The sequence below is a fragment of the Hyperoodon ampullatus genome (assembly GCF_949752795.1).
Source record: "Hyperoodon ampullatus genome assembly, chromosome: 7".
NCBI lineage: Eukaryota > Metazoa > Chordata > Mammalia > Artiodactyla > Ziphiidae > Hyperoodon > Hyperoodon ampullatus.
The window spans coordinates 83,929,670-83,950,145 of NC_136920.1; the positions used below are offsets into that span (position 1 = coordinate 83,929,670).

The following is a 20,476-nucleotide window of genomic DNA, read 5'->3' on the forward strand; positions in this document are numbered from 1 at the left end:
TGACCTAGGAGCTTCATGGACTAGAATATCCAAATCTCATCCAAATTTAAGAAGTTCTCCACCATCATTCCTTTAAATAAGCTTTCTCCTCCTTTCTCCCTCTCTTCTCCTTCTGGGATTCCAATAATTTGCTGATTTCTTCTTTCAGTGGTATTCCATAGATCCATAGGTTTTCTTCATTCTTTTTGCTTTGTTCCCTGAGTGAATGAATAATTTCAAATTTCTTGGGATTCTGAGGCTTTCTCAGACCTTTTGTGGATATGCTGGCTCCATGCTTCTTGCTCTCTCAACTTTTATGCTTTCTCTTGATCCTGCAATGCACCAGGCCAAGTGCTGACACCTTCCTTTTGCTTTCCCAAGGGTGGCCCTAAAACCCAAGTTTGTGGTTTCCCCCTGGCTGGTAGATTTTGACAGGCTTCCTGCACATGCTGACTAGGCATCTAGCAAAGTTCACTCTTACCAATGTCAAGAGCATACGTAGAGAGCTAGCCACAGGATGTGGAGGTGTGTGGGCGAGGCATGTGGAATTCTGCGGGTGGCCGTGGGCCAGCTGGGAGGATGCATGGGTGAGATATCACCAGAAGCTCATGGGAAGGCTTCTTGATGGAGGCTGCACCCAGTTCGTAGGCTCTGCGTCCTTTTTAATGCTCTCCCAGAGCCCTCTGTTGCTCTCCCGGCCCCTGCCGGCACCCCAGTCATGCAGCTCCCTGCTCAGTGCTCCAGGTGGAGCAAGAGGAAAATCAGTCTCTGGCAGCATTCCTCACCTCTGGGGAGCACCAGTGCTCACTCCCACACCCCTACATCCCCCTGTGGAAGAAACCATGGGCTCAGAAGGTCTGCCTTGGCACTGAGCTGTGCTGCTGTGGAGATATGGGTTTGCAGGTAAAGTCAGCCAGTCCTCTTACCCTGTCCAAGGCATTCAAACTTGTGTTTTCAACTCTAATGCTGTGTTGGATCTTCTCTGCTGCAAACCTGGACTTCTGCAAAGGCTCTCAAGTTCATGGTTGACTGTCTAAGACAGTGTTCTCCAGGGACTCCTGAAACACAGCTGAGAGGGGCTGGGGTCAATTCACAAACCACCACAGGGCCCACAACCAGGACCAAGGTCTGTATTCCTATCGCCCAATGCAAAGGTGGGCAAGTCTCCTCCTAGCCCCTTGGTATATGGTGCTGGATCCCACAGCATCCATGAAGGCACTTTTTTCCCGCAGGTAGATGCTGAATTGTTGTCATGGGAGTGGGGGAGATTAGACAAGGATGTCTTATCTGCCATGTTGCTATGTCACTCCTAATGAACTTTTGAAGAAATGGGAACTGGGAGTTCTTTGGCAATTGTTCAGTTCATGTGGATAATCTGGGTTATTCACCAGATGGCTGAGCTGAATAAAGTTGCCTAAATCCAACCAACTTTCCTGACTAAAGTTAACCTAGTGGCTGGGATCTATTGGTGCAACTTATTGCATAGAATAGCCTCAGATGCCATCTAAGCCCTTGACAATGACCTGGCCGCATGTGTATGGATTCCAGGGCTCTGAACACCTAATGCATCTTCCCAGGTGTAGCCTAACCAGATCACATTTCTTTCCTCAAAGTCATACTGTTACTCTGAGTGCCTGGTGTAAACAAAGCGGTATTAGAAAAACACTGTGAACAGAATTCATTGTCTTTCCAAATTGGTTCTTTTTAGATATCTTACTTCTTAGGTTATTACTGCAAAGGTAGGATGCACTGGAGGAAGCATGGGGAGAGAAAAGGATAAAGGGAAATGTGTAGAAAAAAATGTTACTAAAGAAGTTGTGGGTGAGTGGGATATTTAGTTGGAAAGAGTTTCTCATTGACAGCTCAGGGATGCACCACAGCACCGCTGTGTCTGCGGGTAATGAAAACAGCCTGTGCTTCTACTCACAAATTCCAATCTGATCCCCAGTGTTCTGGAGCTCAGATCATCCCACACCGTGGACTCTGCCTGACTGATTATTCTTTTATATTTCTGAAGACAAGGAATGATGAGGCATTAATAGAGATGCTCCAAGTGTGCTGGTGTTTAGAAGAATGATTCTATATGTGGCTGGGAAAAAAGACGTGTGTTAATGCAAAAATGGTCAGGAGGCCAGGGTGTCTGAAGTATTTGTAAAACAGTGGTGCTGAGGTTTGCGAGAGAAGTGGCAGCAAACAGGTTGTAATGAATTTACTGCCCTTGCGTTGCTGTGACAGAGGGCGATTACTTCTGACTAGTGAATTACACTGTGGAATGTTGATTTCCTTGTTCAGAACCAGCTCTGGGCAAACGGTTTGCTGGACCCTCACACACGTGCTGTGCTTGTGTTGGCTCAATCAAATTCTTAATAGATGAACCAAAAACTGTTTTACCCTTGGAAGGGGTCATCCTGTACCCAGAACATGAAGAAAATGCCAGTGAGAGGGATGAATTATCCTGATATTCTGGAACCCTAACACGAGTGTTTGGTGAATTAAGTTTTCTTAAGTAAAATGTTCTGACTACCTTAGACCTAACAGGAAAGGGGAGAACAAAAACAAAGACAGAAACAACAACAACAACAAAACAGTGCTGATTTGATTTCTTTGGCTCATTGTAGGCTATGAGCTGTTTGGCTTAAGGGAAGAGTCGAAATCACTAGCTATTACAAATAAGAGCACAAGCAGGTTTGGTTTTACCTACACTGGAGTAAGTGTCGGGACATACACTGAGGAGAGGCAGTCAGCAAAGTCTGGAGACAAAGATCTTGTGCAGTCAGATCGTTATAAGTCTGATTCCTAAATGATGGCTCTAATCCACGGAGGGAGCTCCCTGAGTGATTCCAGAAGGGGCCCTGTTTTTTGCTTGTTTCTATGTTTAATTAGTTAAAAGTCAAAGCATGTTGAACACAACTCTTATCCAGTATATTTGAGAAATGTAAGCAGGTTATAAGTAAAATCCAGGGTGAAACTTCACAGTAGGGTTTTTTAACATGGAACTCACTGGTGAGTTTGAAATAGCCCACAAACCATCTGAAACTCTCTAGAGCATTTTGTGCATTTGTACCTGTTTGGGTTTCTTGTCTTGAAAGCTTGTCTGTATTTTCTCTTCAGATTTTCAAAGAGTAGCCTCACATCCAAAGGTTTGAGAATGGCAGCCTTTCCCATCTTCATGTCATCCCAGAAGAAGGGGGTCCTTCCCAGTTGAGTGTGGTTGGAGATATGCCTCTTACATAGCGCCATGAGGCTGATGGCTGCCCAAAGGCTCTGTCTTGACTTCAAGCCTGCCCTTGTCTTATTTCTGGAAATAGATGTGAGCTATGTGAGGACACAGAAGGAGGCCCCAGGATTTCAGACCTCGGGAGGACACCAGCTCGGCCAACATTCATTTTAATGATGGGGAAATCAAGGCCTTGGAAGGTACAATGACCCACTGCAGACCCCACAGCAAACCCAAGGTTGTGTTTGGACCAGAAGGCATCTTTTGTCTGCCTGTGTCATACTCTATTTACTCTACCTATACCCATTCCTCAAGAAAATGAGGGGAAATTGGCAGGCAATCCACATGTCACCTTTAATAGGCAAAATCTGATTGTATTCCTTGCAGAGCCTGTCTAGGAGTGGTGCTCATGGGATGGGTGGGCAGGGAGGCGGGGCCTCGCCTCTGCCACTTCAGGACTTACCGTCAGCAGCATGGAACACATTCGACGTCTGTACAGGTAGACCTCCTCCCAGGTACCTAAGGGATAAGTTTAGTCTTTTTGGATTTCTTCTCAATTTTATCTTTTCATTTTCATTATTCTTGCTTTTTAAACTCCATGGACACTTAGAGAAAAGAATTTTGTATTTTACATGGAGCATCTATTGCTATACGTCTTAGTTCCTGTCTGTCTCCCTTTCTGAATGGTCAAGTACGAACGAGAAGAACCATGGGCGTGAGTGAGGAGAATGACATGGCAATGGCTGGAATTGGTGACATGACAGAGCATTTGTTTTACTTTCCTTCTCTGTCTCCCTCATCCTTCCAAGGGAAGGAAAGGGCCCCTTGGCCACACATGCGTTACATGTCTTGTGCTGTCCTGCAGGAGGTGTGGCTGATAGCTCCACCTGGATCTCCCATCAACTCTGCAAGTGAATGAAGCTTGGTCTGAGCTTTGCCCACTGACTCGTACATCTTCCTGCTCTTCACCGAGGATTTAAAATTGAAGCACAGAATCTAGGGGGTAGAATGAAAGGTATGGGGGACTCGGTGAACTGAGAATTGAACAAACAATACACAAATATGTCAAATGAGATCCGCACAAACGTTTCTGGGCACTTGAGCTGAACACGTGTCAGGATGATGTGATATGAGCATTAAAATCCTTACCTGGAGACCCCTCTTTTCATTACTATTTCTTGTTATTTTAAAGATGAATCTTGGGAATAACAGGTGTCATCTGTTTTGAAGAATTAAGTAATTATAGTAAATACCACACGTGCATGTGCACACACACACACACACACACACAAACACTTAATGGGAACTCTGAAAGTTTTGTCTAGTGCCAATATATTTTCCTTCCACAGACTTTAAGATATACGGCAGTTTATTCCCCCTTGTTTTCCTTGTGTCTTATAGAGAACAAAACTGAACAGCAGCTTGGGGCTAACATCATTTCTCGTTCCAGAAAAAGCTACTGTCTTTTATTAGAAAACATTCCCTTCCAACAGCTACGGTGTCCACACCTCAAGTTCTCCTCAAGGAGCCACTTCAAAAATCTGCAGAACTGGCAGCTATGATGACATGTTTTCCCTTCCTATGAGCCTTTCTGGACACAAAGACAATGCACTGGATGTAGAACTTGTCCAGATTCACACCTTTAATTGCCATTTATTTAAAAAAATGCAGCTTTCCAAAATGTTTCTTGCAGAAATCATATTAAAATCTGAAATTACTTGATTATTTAATTTTAAAAATAGAAAAAAGATTAGTAATTTTCCATTATAACATCTTACACAAAAGATAAGGAAAAGGAACCCCACTAGCTAGTAGAAGAATCTGAACAAAAACCTAGTTCTACTGATTAGCAATTCTGTTCCTTTTCCAAAATATTGCGCTGATACTCAGAAATTCCAAAAACCAGATTCACTGGAAGCCAGGTAAGTGCTATGGCCATAGCCAAATTATATTTCTAGGACATTCTAATCAAATAGATATTCCAACGGAGGGATAATTCATTTTTGAATAATGTTAACGAGCCCTAAAGGATGGAAATCAACTCACATACCTTCACAATATGCCAGAAGCACACATATCTAGGTTATCTGGAGGCTTGCATGGGCGTAAAATCAACATTCAAACAACTAAAGCCAAACGAAGCCTCCTGCATAAGGGATCATGCCCCCAAAATACATCAGACACACACATTGTAAGAAGTAACCGTAACTTAAGCTCAGGAATTAAGGAGTCTTTTCTACAGAAAGCCATGATATGGAAGCGATGGGAGAAGCTGGGGTTGTGGGAAGGAGGAGGGTGAGGATGAAGGTGCAGAGACCTCAGAGATGTCTGTTGCTCACACGTCATGGGGATGCTAATTTGCACGTCTTTTCTTGGAGGAAGACGGAGTTGGGCACTCATGGAAATACCGCCTGAATTAAGAGCCAAGAGGGGTGAGCACTAATGTTTTAGGATGGCCTGACTCGGCAGTTATGGGGATGACAAATGAGACGCCTCCGTTCTCTCAAGCACCAAAGAGCAAGCTCCCAACCAAACTAGTTCCGGGATTTGGTTTAAAATAAAAATTTCTTAAAATGCTTGAAAGAGGAATTATTCAATAGATACAACCTCAGTTCTTAGCTGTTTGTCTGGTGACTGTCACGTGCACATGTATTTGGTCAGTAGTAGCAGGAGAGGCTGCAGGCTCCTGGGGTGGGTGCTGACACTCGGCCACTTCTCTCCTTCTGCACAGATTTTTCTCTTCTAATGATAAGTACCTCAAATGTTTACCATCGTAAGAATAAAAAAACATTGTGGGCGTTTTGCTGTTCCCAGATGATACATTTTTTTAATCAAACAAACCCACACATTAGAGGGACCATCCTGTGATTGATTAGTGTGACTGCTTTCCCTTCCGAACTCACGGTCCAGAGGTATAAGATAAAGATGGGGTCAGTCCAGTGAAATGTGTGGAGCCTCCATCAGATTCCAGTGCCTATTCATTTGCTAACTTCCCTCCAGCATGAAGAACAAGAACTGTCCATCATCACTGTCATTATCACCATCCACAGTGACAGAAGCGAACATTTGTGGATCACTGATGGCAAAGATAGCTCCAGTTCTGCGAGGCCCACTCATCAGAAGGCAGTCCTTGGACAAGTACTACAGTGCTGCAAGTTAGACATCTGAACCGACTGTGCAGAAGAGTAGATGGGGAAAGACAATGGTAGGAAATTGAGAACAGCTGCACTCGTGGGAAAGGACAGATGCTCTGTTGAAAGAAGATGAATGGGATTCTCTGGGAGTGTGTAGTTAGGGCTTGAACCTCACCACTAGTACTCCCCACGAACACACACACTACTATGGGATAAAATCTGCAAAACCTCAAGCGTGGTTTCCCCAAAGGACAGCCTAAGGTTAAAGGTAGTGGCTGAATCCTAAAGTATGACTGCGACTTGACTGGACCCAAGGGGTCCAGTATGTTTGAAATCCGGTCCGGCCCATAGTAATGGTCACATTAGCACCTGTGCCATGAAAAACAACTGCACATGCTATTCAGAATGCTTTCTTTATTCACTCAAGTGAGCACTGTCTTGCCAAGCTCGTTTCCTGAGAAGAGATGCCTAGAAATCACCCCTATGAGTGCCTATCAAAGCCATGTCCTCCTGGATTGAACTCTGAGTCTGGTTGAAGGCCCTGTCTCATGGGCACCCTTTAGAGACTGAAATTCAGCAGATTAGGGCTTATGTGTTGCACTAAACAGAAGAGGAGAAGAAACCCCTCCAGAGGCAGGGCAGGGAGTTCTCCTACCTGCTGAGCCAGCAGTCACGGCAAGACTGGTTCTACCAGAACCGTGCTAGTGAATGACCAGAGCTCCAAAGAGCCTCAAGACAAGAAGGGCTATGGAACTGGCACAGGTGAAAGGTGAAAGGAAGTCTTCCTCATCAGTGTCAAAGTTGGTCAGGACAGACCGGTCCTTCCTGCGAGGATGCTGACGGGTGAACTAAACCATGCTTAGTAAACCTGAATGAGAAAGCTCTGAATCACATGGAGGTTATCTGCCACTCTGTGCTCTTGTCCTGACAAAATCCAGGAAGACTCTGTCTGCAGATGTCCTGGTACATTTTATTCAGAGGGGTTCTGGGCTCAAGTGTAGAAGTATGGAAATTCCCTGTGTTTTTCCCACTCTATTCCCTCTATTCCTGTGACCCACGATCTGCACGGAATTCCTCTGGTCCGTGTCTATAGAAGTTCCAGTCACAGGAAAGCTAGTAAATCTCACCCACTTTTATTCAAAGGAGACCCAGAGCCCCTTGCCTTTAGCAGTTCTGAGACATAAGGAAGGAATGACTCCAGTGCAGCCCGGATCTGCGAGGCTTGGTCCGACTCTTCCAGTTCACGCTGCCAGGAAGAAGCCGGAGAATCTGCACCTGGTGGTGTGGGCAGAAAGGCACAAAGAAACACGAAGGGGGTGGGGGGAGGGAGAGGGATGGACTGGGAGTTTGGGGTTGGTAGATGCAAAGTATTACATACAGAATGGATAAACAACAAGGTCCTACTGTATAGCACAGGGAACTATATTCAGTATCCTGTGATAAACCATAATGGAAAAGAATTAAACCAAGAATGTATAAAATAAAAAGAAACATGAAGTCAACAAGATTTTCTCAGTGCTGCCAGAAGCAGCTGAAAATGAAACCACTGCTTTCCAAACACTTCCTACTCCTCTCAGGTGGAACTGGCCCCCAAGGACACAAGCACGGTAATCCCTGGGTGATTCGGCTCTGACCTCATTTCTGCCTCTCGGTGAATCTTCAGCTACTTATTTAATTCCCAGAATCAATCAGAACAGGTTAGAATTATTTGAAAACTATTCTGCATTAAACTGTACCTTTTCTTCTAATTTGTAGTTAGAGGCAAGGTTTGGGGGACTGGCTTGGATGGAAGAGAGTCCCCCAAACACTGGTGGATGGGACTGGGGATTCATCAGCACTCACCCACAGGGACTTTTTGGGCTATGGCTGCACTCTAATGCCTTCCAGAAATAATCACATGTGAAATCCATCCCCTAACTGGACTTGCCATCTTCCCAGGTTATGAGGGGAGGTGTGTGGCCACAGCAGGACCTCCTGAAGGCAGTGGAGGTGCGGCCACCACGAGGCCCACCTCCTGTGCTTCTGATGGAGGAGAAGGTGCTTTCCCGAAGCCCTGCCTGTCGTCAGAGCCCGCTCCACAGGGGGCCCCACTCCACCCACGAGGGGTCCACAGAGCAGTAGCCTGAACCCAGAGCCCGACCCCCCTCCACTCCTTCACACCTGAGCCAGGCAGGCTCTGCTCCCCTCCCCCGCCACTTGAGAATGAGGTACCACACCAGGTAAAGAGGGACATGGAACACTTTTTAATGTCAAGTCAGAGACAACCCCTCCCTCCCCCAGCCCCTAATCCCACCTGCCCTCATCACATCACGACCCCTCCCCGAGGCTCCTCTGGTTCCCAGACTTCAGGGGAAGAAGAAAAGATTACCTAAAAACTGCATTTTCTTCTCTTTCATACACACGCACACAAAGGTGGGAAATTAAATAAAATAAACCAAGAGGATTCGATTCTCCAGTGGTCACAAAGGCATCAGAGATTCCCATAATGGGCTAAAGCGAGTGGTTACTGACTGCTGAGTTGGTCCGGCTGCTTGTTGTCTGTCCGTGCCTGAGGCACGACGGAGAAGCCAGGCCCCCCGCATTAGCCCTCGCCTCTGAGAGCGGCCCCTGGAAAAAATGCTGCGCCTTGTGTTAGTGTTTTCTTTCTCTTTTCACTTTTTAGAAATGTCTCTGACATGTGAATAACCCAAGAAAATAAAAAGGCAGGAGCTGATTACACAATTACCAGTAAACTCTGTCATCTTTTAGAAGAGCAACACACAGCTAACGCCATATACAGCATGCAGTAATGTCTGAGAAAGGACCCTGCTGAGAAAGAAAATAGCTAGAACCCTAACAAAAAAAAATATATGTATATATATACTGTATAATATATGTCATCAAAAGAAGCATCGCCAGCAAACTCAAGATATGGTGCAGGTCACCCTTCCATTTCTAAACAGCATGTAGAAGTGTAGTATTGTCTGCAATAAATGCCAGAATAAGAAGAAATCTGTAGTGCTGGTGGAGATGTTGGTTAAATTGTATGTGTGGATTTTTATTTATTTTTTTGGTGGATTTGCCAGATCCTCACCAGGTGGCTAATGCCTGGTGTGTTGTCCACCAGTTGTAAACCTAGGTAAGAAGTATACTATTCATGTTTAACGTTTAACAAACATACTTCTCTTCACCCCTTTCACTTGTGTACTTTTTTAGTTTTGTCTTGTTTTTGCACTAAGTTTTAGACTCATATCAGAAAATATAATTAATAAAATTAATAATGAATCAGAATCCCTTGTTATCTATGATGTCCATGTAGTAAAATGAAAACAAAACAAAACAAAAGTTTAACAATATCTTTTGTGACTGTTGATTGTGGGATTATTGTAGCTGACAGGCTGTCTTGTTTAGTTTTCCTTTTTATTTAACTTTTTGTTGCTGCGTTTCATCACACACACAATAGGGACACAGTTCAGGAATGGGCCTGCAAGCCTCCCTCTGAGTTCTTCTCTACTGACTGATTGAATCTGGGGTGGCCGACTCCAGAACTTTCCTTGGTGGGGGGGGCACTGTGGTGGGCAAAGCGGCTGAGCCCTTGCCCGACTGGTAACGGATGTCACGCCATGCAGCTTGCGGGTGGGTCCAAAGCCGCGTGCATTCTTCCCGTTTGGAAAAAGAAAGAAAACTCAGCTGTACCTACGTATCTGCAAGGCGATTTCCAATGTCCTTGTTCAACCTGTTTTCCCAAAGTATTCTCTGTTCCCCTCCCTCGAATTTGTGTCCCCTTAGGCTCTGAATTTCGTGGGGTTGTATCTGCTTTAGAACGGGGATGCTTGCGTTGCTCTTGCTCGCCGCGGCTGATGTGTTGGTGGTGATGGTGACGGCAGCTTCTCCCCGGCGGGGAAAGTAGCACTCACATCAAAATTTGAGGAGTAGGTGCAAAACCAGAAGAGGCAGCAGCCAAACACAGCCAGCCCTCCTTGACGTTCCATTGCTCACTTCGCTGATGGCGCCTGGGCCTGCAGACAGAACACACCTGTTGTGAGCCTGGCCCCTCCCACTGGGAACATCCAGCATCTCAGCTCCATACCCAGAGGCTGTGTTAGCCTTGATCCCATGGGCACAGCTACGGGATGGGGCGCCCACCCGGGCAGGAGGGACCTCAGGTTATAGTGTGCGGGTGCGTGCTACTCCTCTGCTGTCAGAACATGCTGAGGCCATGGCTCAGGGGCAAGTTCAAGAAAAAGGTGGCTGATTAGTCAACACCTTACACAGAGCTTCAATAAAGTGAGACCCCTGCACTGTTTGCATCACCGTCCAATCCCTCTGAGCGCTGCCCGCCTTAAACATTCACGTGACCCTCCTGTCATGCAGGAAAGGACTCGCTGGACACACCAACTGTCCCCTGCGGCTGCTGCACTGGCCTCGGTGCCCCTTCTGTCCGTCACTCGGTCCCAGGGCAGCGCACTTGGCCTCTCCCCCATCTGGATAAGGTAACAGCAGACCTCGCTGAAGTATCACATGCTTGAAAAGTCCAAACCTGCTTGCCTGAGGTGGAGGGGGGATGAAGCAAAGGGACAGGTGGCCTTTGGCCGTGTACCCAGGAGGAAGGGAAGATTTCCATGGACACTGGGATGCAGAACGTGCCATGGTGTGTGTCTGTTGCAGGGGAGATGGATGGCATTTTTCCTAAGAGGCACACACCAGCCTGACCTGCACACAGATACTCTTTGAGATGGAGCCACATTTGGGAAGCAAGAAAGCTATGAGGTCATAAAATTCCCCAGCAGCTTCCCTCTCATTTGAAGCATAAGCTATGTGGCTCCCTCAGCCCCGTGGCCATGAACACCCGTGAGAAATGGAGCTAGGATTCAGGAACACTACACACAAGTTTGGGTGCCCGGATGAATTAGGCACCTAATGAAGCAGGGCATCTTCTCAGACTGGACGTACTATGGGAGGCTCTCGCAGTGGAGTTAACAGAGGCATTGAAAGCTGGTGTCCACACTACCCCCCGCCCAATCCACGTCATCACTGGGTTGAAGGGATAAAGCCAGAACCTGCTTTCCTGACTTGGATGCTGGACATGGAGACACTTCTGGCTAATGCAGATCAGCATCAAATCAGGCTTCCTGATTCCATATGGAATCATTCCAAGTCCTAGAAGTCCTGGCCTGGAAGCACTGTCCCTGTGATTTATTCCTTAGACCTTTAGGACAAATCTCTGATTCTGGGTCAGTGGCTAAACAGTTAGGAGTTTGAAATGCACCAGGTCATCCAATCTCTGTGTCTCTGGCGCCTGGTTCAAACTGCAGGGGAGCAAAATTGTCACCCCAAAATGTCTCTTTGGCATGCAGATTATTTCCAGCTGAAAGCAATCAAGGCCCAAAAGACTTAGGAAGAAACTCTGCCCTTCCCCCTCACTACCTGAAGAATGTAGAAAGAAGACCTGTACCAGGAAGGGAGCTGTCACCATAGGTAACTACAGTGGGAGCTGGGTGTGGAGACAGGGACGAACCTGCAAAATCTGTTAGCTATGTTCCTCTCTGTGTCCATCTCCTTGCCTGGCCCAGAAATCACTGTCTACCAAACATCTGCCTTTCCTTCTCTATGTGAATTGCCTCCTTTCCCTCTGAAGTCCTAAGCCCCTACCCCCAACATCCTCTTTTTAAAAAAAATATTTATTTATTTATTTGGTTGTACCAGGTCTTAGTTTCAGCATGCGAACTCCTAGTTGCAGCATGCATGTGGGATCTATTCCCCGACCAGGGATCGAACCCAGGCCCCCTGCATTGGGAGCGTGGAGTCTTAACCACTGCACCACCAGGGAAGTCCCCCAACATCCTCTTTTGTCTTTAGCTGAAGGTGGTATTTAAGGTGAGGGTTTGGAACATTTTGGTAAGTTAATCACTTTTCCTAGGCCTCTTCCATGTATACATATTAGTAAATTTTTGCTTTACTTTCTCCTGTTACTCCGTCTTATGTCGATTTAATTTTTAGACCGGCAAGAAGAGCCTAGAAAGGTAGAGGAGATTTTCTTCCTCCCCAACAGCAGTGCTCCCAAGGCCCAAATGTCTTGGCAGGGCAAGTTCTCCTGAGGAGAAGGACAAGAGACGCCTCTTCTGTTCCCCGCCAGGGAGGTGAACGTCTGGGCAACACAAACCTGAACGCTCTCCTTCTGCCAGTCCACTGGGATACCCGTGACAAAGGAGCATCCCTACGATGCACCATTCAGATTTGCTTATCGTTGACCATTCAATTGGCTGCATCTTCTGAAATCTAACGACTATGTTTCTATATAAACCACCACCAGAAACTCTAGCCTTTATATTCAATCACTGCTATATATACAGCAGTCTTTGGAATCTCCGGAGAGAAGTCGGCCCCAGAGCTTCTAGAGGGAGGAGTTATCTGTTCCTCTCCTGTGAGAAAGCCCTTCCTGTCTGGACCACTCCAGGATCCTTCCAGGCAACCCCTGCCTCTGCCCGAGGCCAACTCTGAGACAGGGAGCTTGTTCTGAGTCCCTGGGAGCAGCTGGGTTCCAAGTGTGACGGGAGGGTGGGTGGCTGCACCCCTCCCAGGCGCACACTGCTCCACGATTCCAAACGCATCCTGCACGCCTGGCTCGTGGCACCTGGACAGACACGTGTCTGTTCACACAGGGCTCCTCTCTCACCTCTTTTCTCTCCTGAACACTGGCTCACACAGCTTTGAAACCCACTCCCCACTCCCCCACCCCCAGCACAGCCCTCCCGTCCCCGCTCCTGGTAAGAGAAGGGGGTCGTCGCCAGTTCCTGCACGGAGATGCTCTCTGCCTCTGCCGCCTTCCACCCCTCTGGGCTGCCCAGCCAGCGGACGTCTCCGGGGAGGAGGATGAAGGATGCACATGCCAGGCAGACAGCCCAGCAGGGGCCTGGCTTGATTACCAGCTCAGAAAAGTCAGGAACCTTGTCTGCCGGCCACGGAGTCTGCAACGCCCCGCAGGTGGCAGCTGGGAGCTGGCAAAAGTGCCCGGGGAACCTGGCGATGGCCTTGCGCGGCAGGTGCTCTGGGTCACCTGTACTGCTCCGGCTCTGTCCGTGCCCTGGGACGCACGCAGGGAGCCTGTGGGGAGGGGGCCTGGCTCCCTGTCAGAGAACTCCTCCCAGAGAAGATAGGAAAAGGCCACCGGGTGTGCCGGGGGCCCTCCCTGTGTGATGTTCCACAGCCACCTTCCTGGCCAAGGTGGGTCCGCGGGGCTGTCACTCCCCTGGACACCACTTCCAGCCTGGCCTCGCCCCCCCAGTGCCCTCCCCTTGCCCTGCCCAGCCTCCCTCCTGGACACAGCTGCCTGCAGGAGGAAACAGGGGTGGTCCCTGGAGAAACCCGGAGGCGGGGTCTCCTCACATCCTCTCAGAGGACGTGCACCAGCTCTCCGCCGCCTGTGCCTGGACCCCTCGGGTTGACTCCTGTGCCAACTCCAGGCTGATGTGTCTGTGACTCCAGGCTGATCAGACCACTGATGGATTGGATTCCTTCAGCCTTTACAAAACCTCCCAGCTGCTCTGTAGGACACGCACTGCATTTCCTAGTCTGCCTGCCGTCTGCCTCCTTAGCCTCACGCCCCGCCCCCACCAGCAGGCGTGCACCACACATATGTGTGCGCACACGAGCATGTACCTTCCAGCCTATTTTAGTTAATTCCCATCCTTGCACCTTCTGCCTGAAATGCTCTTCACCCGACTCACTCCCACTCCTTGTTCCAGGTTCTGTTCTGGCCCCAGTCACCTCTTCCAGGCAGCCTTCCTTGATTTACTCTGGTTTGCTTCCACAACACCATACACATCCCACTATTAAAATATGCACCAACCTGTCCTACAATTATCTTTATGTGTCTCACGTGCATTTCTTCCCCTATGCTGTGAGCTCCATGAGGGCAGGGTCTGTGCCTAGCTGGGCCCCCAACAGGTATTTAATAAACCTTTGTTGAAAGAAGGAAGGACCCAGAACATTGTGACCTGTGCTACATGTCCATGCTTACTTTGTCTCTGTGTTTTTCTTTTTCTTAAGATTCTACTTGGAAACAAACCCACAAACCAAACCAAGAACAAAGCAAAACATTCTCTCCTACCTTGCCTTTGGCTTTACCTCCATTTTCTCATCTGAGCACCCTTCCCCCCTATTTCGAACAATTTCCAATAAAAGTCACTGAAAATTCTTGTGGTTGAGGGAAGATATGCATAGAAGTAAAGCCATATTGGTTAAAATTCCAGGTGGAGGGCCTGCAACTGGAAAGGGGTTCCGGCCCCATAAAGCCCCTCACGTAGGAGATGAAGGTTATTATCTCCCACCCTAATGTGTGGAAACTCAACCTCAGAGACCTTAAGTGACTTCCCCAAGGTCCCTTGACTTCTGTCTCCAAATACAATTCCTCGACTTCTGTCTCCAAATACAATTATCTTTCCACTAACTCTGAGCTGTCGCTTTGTGGAACTTGCACATCTCCAGCGAGGAAGAGAGTGGAGAGTGAGGCCACAGGACCTGCCCCGCTGGGCACAGGTCAAGGCGGGGAGCACACAGGCCCTCCCACACTGACCGGCACAGGAAGATCACCATGAGAGGAGGACCTGCTGTCCAGGCAGGTATGGACCCCAAGCTCCTGGAGCAAGGCCCTCTCAGAGCCCTTGCTGGCCAGAGTGACAGCCCAGCCCATCTGCTAGGTGACTCGGCCACACGGATGAGGTCTCTGCTCTTCAACCAGCCATGCCTCCACTCTGCGTGGAATGCCTTTATTGCCTCAGTCTCATTATAGAGCTCTGGAGGCCTAAAGAGACTAATCACCAGGACCATTAGGGTCCCAGAGAACTGTGATGAGTGTCAATTATCCATCGGAAACATCTGGATGGAATGAAAGCCCCAAATAAGATGCATTTTATTTGTAGCCAAGTGACTCACCCAAGAACCTCCCCCTTCCTTCCCCTTTCCCCTCCCTCCTGCCACTTCCCTTCCAGCTCCAAGTTAGAGAGAGAGAAAGAGAGAATGGAGTAAGCAGAGGCCAGCATGCAAGGCCAAGGTCTAAGAAGATCATTGCATTAGAGCATCCGTGTGCAAAGGAAAGAGGCGGGCCTGGTACAGAGGGGCCCAGACATGGAGCTATTTTGGGCACTGATAAGTCCTCATTAGTGCTGGCAGCAAAGACAAGTTAGACTTCTGCAGGGGAGGCACCCGGGGAGAATCAGATGTCCTTGGGGACAGTTAATCTGAATTGACACAAGGCCGGCCCAAGGTCAGGCGGTTCCCACCGGGCTGCCTCCTGGGGTTAGTGCAGAAGAAAAGGCATCTTGCAAGAAGGCAAAGAGTCTTGTGCACCTCAGCCCACCAAGGCAGCAGCTGCCTGGAATGTAAGCATACCAACCTTTCCCAGGGGTCAGAGCTGTGGTTTTGACTTCTAAAAGAAATGAAAAACAAGCCACTGTTAAGGCAGAGAGCAGCCAGAGACACTCACTTTACCCTCTGATGGTTCTGGGGAAGGAGGCTGAACTTCCGGCCCAGCCCCCATGCTGTTCTGACCACAGCCCAGCCCCCAGACGTGCACCCCTCTGGCTTGCTGGGAAGTCAGTTGCCATAGGTTGAGTGGGGGGCTGGGGAAGGATGTGAGTGATGGTCATGTTGGAACCCTGACCCAAAGAGCGCCAACACCCCTACCGTGTCTTAGCAGGGGTTGCCAGTACTGTGGAGCCAGAGGTCCCTAGCCAATAAACACTTTTTGGAGAGTAACCTTCTTTCTTTGGCCACCAGACTATCCTCTAATTAGTTGAAGTCTGCAGGCTTTAGTATAAAACTGGCTGATGCAAATAGGCCCTCCTACGGCAATCTGAATGCAGGTAGCCAAGCTCTGTTTGAGATGTAAAGTTAACTAGCATTTATCAGTGCATCTTAGAAATTCTGGGGAGCCAGTTTCCACGTACCAGAGGAGCCCAGACCTTTGGTAGCTGACCTCTTTTTTTTTTTTGGCACGCGGGCCTCTCACTGTTGCAGCCTCTCCCGTTGCGGAGCACAAGCTCTGGACGCGCAGGCTCAGCGGCCATGGCTCACGGGCCCAGCCACTCCACGACATGTGGGATCTTCCCGGACCGGGGCACGAACCCGTGTCCCCTGCATTGGCAGGCAGACTCTCAACCACTGCACCACCAGGGAAGCCCCATAGCTGACCTCTCTTGATGACTCAGACTACAGGCAGGAAGCTGGCCCAGAGGGCTTCCTCTCTCTGGAGCAACCCAAGGCAATAAGCCCTGCACCCCTGCTGCTGGGACCCACCTGTGCAAATGCTGGGCACCAGCCCCTCTCTGCTGGCTGACCCAGGAAACACCCTCATTCACCAATTCAAGCTCTCAGGCCAATCCACAGAGCCTGTTCTGCTGACCAGTCAGCAGTGGGATGACCTCTCATCTTCCACCTCCCTCTTTAGCTGGGGGCCTCTGCACATGTTCACCCTGGATACAGAGGGTGGGAAATCCTTCCACAGTGTATATGGGTATCAAATCACCACAGTGCACACTTTAAGTATCTTATACTTTTACTCATCAATTATTCCTGAAATAAAGGAAAATAAAGCTGAACAAAAGAAAATGACATTAAAGTCTTTTGCATCAAAGTGATACAGTTCTCCATGCAAAGGTCCTCGCATGTAGAAGGAAAGACAACCTAGAAATAACTCAGCCTAAACTCGACTAAAACATTTGACCAAAATCAGGCGAGTATGTCCCTGTGCATTCAAGCTCTCAGTCTACTCTTTAAAGGCATCTGAGATACGATGCAAATCTTGATCCAAGTGGACGTTAGGAACCCTGAGAAGCCACTCCGTGGGCGAATCTAAAATCAAGGATCAAAGGGGTGACTCAAAGAAGATCTGATGTACAGTCAGGGTGGTAGAGAAAAGCCAGGAGTGCTGGTCCGCGCTGTCTGCTGTGCGTTTAGCAAGGACAGTCCCTTGGAGAGATTACTGGGCCCTCAACCCCAGCCTAGTAGCTAACTAGGGGCTGTTTTCATCCATTGTCTCACTCAGACCCCACTGTCTTGAGCCTCCCTGTACCAGGATGGAGGGTGACTGGAAGGAAGGAGGACAGTCTGCAGAGAGATGCTTGGAGGCATAAAGGCATCATGGCCTTTCATCCCCAAACCACAAGGGGTGCAAAGTAGGGCACGTGTGAGGGAGGGCAGCCCACAGAGTGATGGGGGGCTGGCTTAGACTCTGCCAGAGAAAGGGTGCAGGGAGGGGTTCCACCTGGTAGTCTGGCTTGTTGGAACTATTGGGAAGAGGAATACAGTGAAAGCACGTGCTCCTGCGGTGCTCTGGAGCCAGAAGTGATCTTCTATGAGGGCAAAGATCTGGAAACAGCTTCAGCTTAGTTGTTCCATCCAGATCCTTTCCCAGTGAATCTCCAAGGTCATCATGCCTTGGTGTCCACATGGGTAAAGGGCTATTTGACACGCATTCTGGACTTTCCTAGAACTTAACCTTGGGCTTTTCCAGGTGGCAATGTTTCAACCCCTCTGCCACTCATGTATCTCACCACAGTGAGGAGGGAAATGTAACCAAGGCATTCTTTATATTTACTGGAGACCTCCTGCTGAGCTCCAGCCCACGCCCTGTGACTTGGTTCTAAGAAGAGATGTAGAAACTGTTTCTACATCATGTTTATCATCATGAGGTGCTAACACCACTGGGCCCAGCTTCCGGGAGTATGAGCCTCTTTGAACCTCCAAGCGTGTACGAGCCCTGAGCTCGAGGCTTTGCGTTAACCCTTGGCTATCGACAAAAACAACAGTCCTTCAAATCTAAGCATGTATTTTTCTCACCAAGAGCTAGCCTGAAATGTGTGATCTTTTTGTTGATGTATTAAGGTGAAGCCAGGTAGAGTGGGAAAAAAAGAAAGAAAAAAATGAAAGAAAAATAACATAAAAACAACAACAAAAAAACCTGTTCCCTTTAAGCCTCCAAGTTAATATCTCTGGTCAAGCCATGAAGTGATCTTTCTGCCACCAAGCCCAGCTGAATCCAAGTACCTAGGTGGGCACAGGGCTGCTGTCTGATTCTAGTGGGTGGGGCAGGGCTGGTTTCACACCAGGATGGTTATACAGGACAAATAAACCTTCTAGAAACAGCACGAAGGGATCTTTTTTGGTACCTTCTGTATTTAGACACACGTGCCATAGAAATGCTCACTGCTGGGTGGCTGCCCTTAATTAACTATCTTTCATCCTCTGTAGGGAAAAACAGATCATCTCTGCCACTGCAATTGTTTCCTTCCGATGCACAGAGTTGACTTACTTCCACCTTCTTTAATAAGATGATTTGATGGTCACTGCAAGGTTCACAGGCATTAATCAGCCAACCTTTCCCAGCCCACTGATACCATCAAATCTGACTCCTTGCCCAGGAGGTAAAAGACAAAGGACCAGAGGATGGGAAATGAACAGCCACCGAGCCGCTGAGTTTGCAGTGCACCCCTGGCACATTTGCCTGTGAGGTAGGGAGTGAGGGATGGCCGTGTATCCCTGAGTCCTTAGTTATCACGGCAAGAGTCCTGCACCACCAGATATTAATATGAGAGGGGGGCATGCAATCTGTTGTGTTTGCAAAAAGGGAGCAGAGAAATACTTCAAGGGTGGAAGGAAATGCTGAGAAGGAGTGAAATTCTCTTATCTGAATCTTTCTAGACCATCCGGATATTAAGTAGCAAAATAGCTTGGAATGTCTCTTAAAGCCAAGCGTTCCTTGTCCGTGGAAATCCACTGGAGGTGAGGGGAGGATAACCTGGGAGTATTTCCCTGAGAAAAGAGGTAGCTCTCTATTCTATGGGACGCTAGAAAAGGAGGAGGAAAAAACAACAACAACAACACACACACACACACACACACACACACACGTGCACGCACACACACACACACAGATGAATGAGAGAAATATCCCAGGAGCAAGATCTGTTTTCTCTAAAATACTCCTGAGCTGTACAAGAGTCCAACAGCTACATGGAAGACCACACTAATCCAAGTCTTGGAATGTTCCAGGTTTCTACCAACTGCAACTTCTGGCCTGGACCCATTGCCCTGCACCCAACAAGAAGGTGAAGGGTGGGAGCATAGTAGAATCAGAGTAGAGAGCTGGCGTGCAGACCCTGCCCCAGACTCAGTGGCCAGCAAAGCAGGTGAGAATGCTCAGCTCTGTGTCAGCAGGCGGATCCACTGTTCCTGGTCCCATGCTCAGTATCAGGTAGTGATTTGTTTGTTTCCGATCAGTTTTGTTACTGTTGGCTTTAGTGTGGGACATGCCCCCTCCATCCCTTGAGGGCGCCTTCACTGGGGCACCTTCGGTGGAATTCTAACTCCTTAGCAACCACTCCATGTTTTAAAGGTCGCTTTCCCTCTGAGAGTAAAGATCTCAGTGATCAGAATGAGCTGAGTCACTTCTCAAAGTCCCTTGTGAAGCATCTTCTGCTTTACGTCCTGTCTCTCACATGTCCCTTTTACCATTTATGCCCTTAGCTACTTTTCTAATGCTCTTTGAGATCTGCAGATACGCCTTGCCCAGGGGTTCAATAAACGTAAGTTGGATCAAGTTGAACCTGGACACTTCCACTGACCTCACTTCTTTTCTATTTCTTTGTTTCATTTTCCTCTTTGCGGTCTATCACCAGGGTGCCCTACATCACTAAGGTGAATAATGCATCCCTGAATCATTTCACGCTAAAAGCATTCTTCCTCATATGTCAAACAGCTTCCCATATAATTGATTTTCTTCCATCCCCTCCCCCGCCCTCCAAGTCTACTGCCATCATCCGATGATTGTTTGTGCAATGCGAATGGATGAACAGGTGGGATGAGAAGGATCGGGGGGTAGGTGGAAGGTGGGAAAAGACATTCCCGTCATTGTTGTCACAGTTGCCTTCCTGCGGGGCTCTCTGAGGGTCTGCACGGTCCTTAGGAGGAAAACATAAACAGCACACGCAGCATGCGTTTGATTCTACCACTCAGCTGGGCCCACTCCTGCCCAAATGTTTAGTCACAGTCTAAATGAATCACTTTTGCTAGGCTAGGGAGCTTGTGAAAATGTGAAGGGCTGAGTAAAAAGAGGTGAGAGATGCATGTGTCATATGGGGGGAGGACTTGGAGTGGAAGAGGTGGAAAG

General features: G+C 48.3%; 1 protein-coding gene across 4 annotated transcripts in view; it reads right to left on the bottom strand.

Annotated features, from left to right (window-relative positions):
• Positions 1 to 10,227: 10,227 nt before the first annotated feature.
• NTM (neurotrimin) overlaps positions 10,228 to 20,476 on the bottom strand; it is a gene marked incomplete at its 3' end in the record, with an annotated part of 926,915 nt that continues 916,666 nt past the window's right edge. For 2 of the 4 annotated variants that reach the window (XM_079708580.1, XM_079708578.1), the window contains 2 exons: positions 15,704 to 15,736; positions 10,228 to 10,328 (listed from right to left, as the gene is read on the bottom strand). In XM_079708580.1, coding sequence (XP_079564706.1) covers positions 10,228 to 10,328; positions 15,704 to 15,736 — 134 coding nt within the window. The remainder of the gene's footprint in view (positions 10,329 to 15,703; positions 15,737 to 20,476) is intronic. The other 2 variants (XM_079708581.1, XM_079708579.1) reach the window with 1 other exon arrangement.